This window comes from Cariama cristata, unplaced genomic scaffold, assembly GCF_000690535.1.
Source record: "Cariama cristata isolate BGI_N322 unplaced genomic scaffold, ASM69053v1 scaffold33556, whole genome shotgun sequence".
Lineage (NCBI taxonomy): Eukaryota > Metazoa > Chordata > Aves > Cariamiformes > Cariamidae > Cariama > Cariama cristata.
In genome coordinates, this window is record NW_009624377.1 from 15,856 (window position 1) to 18,661 (window position 2,806).

The 2,806-nt window shown below is 42.1% G+C and overlaps 1 protein-coding gene across 1 annotated transcript in view; it reads right to left on the bottom strand.

Annotated features, from left to right (window-relative positions):
* Nucleotides 1-2,806, bottom strand: part of CDK12 (cyclin-dependent kinase 12) — a 24,525-nt gene that overhangs the window by 14,567 nt on the left and 7,152 nt on the right. Inside the window, 2 exon segments of the mRNA XM_009703161.1 lie at nt 2,081-2,786; nt 2,789-2,806. The exon segment at nt 2,789-2,806 is cut by the window's right edge and continues 146 nt beyond it. Of these exon segments, the coding sequence (XP_009701463.1) occupies nt 2,081-2,786; nt 2,789-2,806 (724 nt within the window).

Here is a 2,806-nt window from a genome sequence, read left to right on the forward strand (position 1 = left end):
ATTTTTAACTATGTTAGTGATGTGAACAGCCAACCAGATGTTTCCAGGAACCTATGCAAGCTATGCAATTTCCGAGTGCAACATCAAACATGTACAGAGTTTGTACCACTGGCTTCTAAACAGCTTTTCCCCTCCTCCTGGTACACCCCCTGCTAGGTGAAGCGACCCACGGCGCAGCGCGACTGCTGTGAAGTCTAAAGGCATTATAGACAGATGATAAATCTTGAGAGCTCGGCAAGCATCGAGAAAGGTTAAAGTCTCTAATCGAATGAGGCATGTTTTGTACATGGACACTTCAAAGCACGTTTCTAAATCCTGTGCTCACCATGGCCTCAGAGCTGGAGCGTTCTCCCAGTCTCAGCATATGAAAACAAAAGTCTATCTGAAAGAGTTTTGTTCATAACTACGAAGGCAGTTGATTAAGAGGGAGCTTCTGCACACAGTCAGTGCCATATACAACTGCCACTAGACTCAGCAAAATGAAGCAGGATTTCCCATCCTTTTATTGGGAAAAGTCACTGTAAATCCATTTAGTAAGCTTAGCTACCAGCTGTGTTATCGTCCACTCTCCTAAGTTCATAGGGATGGCAGAGATAAAACACACTTTTACAAAAGCAAGCCACACCTGGGTGGTTAAAAAAGAGCTCTAGGTATGAGTGGCTAAAAACCAAAAAAAACCCAAAAAACCAGTATTTGCAGAAGGCCTGTGTTTGGAAATAAGGGAACACAGCGGCAGAATCTTGCCTAGACTGGCATATGAGTTGGGAAAAATCTGCAATTGGTTAAAAGCTACTGCTCAACAGATATATTTAAATTCAATAGTTATTTGCTAAACAACATTACACAACTTAAGAAGGACAACATAAACATGCATAAGCCTAACTTTTATGTTGATTGCAGTGCCATTACCCTACTTTACATTGATACCAGGACAAACCATGAAAATCAATTAAATGAACCAGAATCTGTAACATACTGTGTTCACTTTAACCACAGGGTAATTATATCAAGTCATAACTATTGTGTTACACACTATTAGTTAAAAAACATGCTTTACTAACCAATGAGATACCTACTACATCCTTAGTGATGGTTGGAAAGACAGAGAGGTTGTTAGGGAACTACAGGCCAAGCAGATCAAGTAGGAAAAAAAGTATCAGTGACGACCTTACGTTAACAGCACTACAACCTACTAACGGCTACAAAAAGTAAAAAAAAAAAAAAAAAAGATTTGTTTTTCTTCTTCTCCGCCTCCACTTTGGATATTCTGTTCCTTTCCACTCTTCCCCCCCACCAAAAGAAACCCCCTCCAATAAGGTTTTTCAGACAAGTTCACATTAGAAGCCAAGACCACCACCAGCCAAGACCCAGAGTAGCGAGTTACAACTACAGGGCAGAACTAAGTCTGCATGTTTTGATTAGAAATCATAGGAAACAGAAAGCTGAAGTAGGTGCAGTTTTACTCTTTCATTTTTAAACTCCTTTTCAAACAAACAAAACCTACTTCTGTAGCAATAAGGATTGTATTAATTATTCAACAATTAAGACAATACTTAAGTTAAACCAATGCCATTTTTTTAACACGTGGACACAGCCTGCATGTTCAATGAATCTGGAACAGAAATAGCTCTGGTTTGTGTTCTTGTATTGGAATTGTTAAGCTCTTTCCTGTTACTTAAGTACAGGTTTTGGAGGAATTGAACAAAAAAAGCAATTTCAAAATAAGCCTGTGCAAACGGCTGCAACGCAAAGGGGTGTATAATTCCAGATCCATGTTTTGTTACTGCAATAAACACAAACAGCAACGTGAAACCTTTACCAACCAGCATTAAACCAGCAGCCAAACTGCTCCTTCTCACTGAGAGAAGACATAACTACCTGCACAGGATCATAAAACCCTCCACATAAACCTGACAAGGCCAAAACCAGGAACAGCCGTGCAGTAACACATTTATACCAGCAGCATAGTCTTCGGTGTACTCTGCAGGATAAGCTACTAACTGTCAAAGTAACCAAAAGAATCTGTTTATGTCAATGTTTTGCTTTTAAATACAAAGAGGACGCTCTTGTGTGACCTTACCTATCCAAGTCATCTTCCCCAACTAAAATAGGGGGGAGCGGAAGCGGAGGCAATGTTGAAGTTTTCAGGTGTGGGATAGCAGCCGTCACAGACACTTGTGTTTTTGTAGCGACTTGGACAGAGGACTGAGAGTTCACCTGAGAGGATAAAGTAGACGTCCTTGGGTGGGAAGAAGATGGCAAAGATGTTGGGGCTGAAGTAGGGACCTGAACGGGAGTCAGTTGGGATGGTGGTAGAGGTGGAACAGCAGGTGATGGAGGCAAAGGCGGCAACGGCGGAGTTGGAGGTGGTGGTGTGGTTGTCGGCAGAGGTGGAAGAGGTGACTTTATTGAGGGTAGTGGGGGTGGAATCTCCTTCTCTGCTGTGTCTGTCTCTTTTGGAGATAGGAGATCCTCTACCACTGCTACAGGCTTCAAGTCTTTTGTTCCCGTCTGTTTTGAATCTCTAACTGGAACAGGATGTTTCCTCTCAGAGTTCTCCTCTGCCTTGATTTTTGTTGTCTCCACAGGGGCTTTAGTCTCTGCATTTGTATACAGTAAATTAACTAATTCTGTATCTGAAGATGATTTCTCAGATTTAACAGTTTTGATGACTTTTTTAGATTCTGTTCCAGACTCCTTAAGTTCAGCTAAGCTGTTCTCCTTTCTAGAGAGGAAAACAGGTGAGCCCTTTGCCTCCTTTCCATCCACCTTGGCTGCGGCTGCGGGCGGCGGCGCCCCCCCCCTT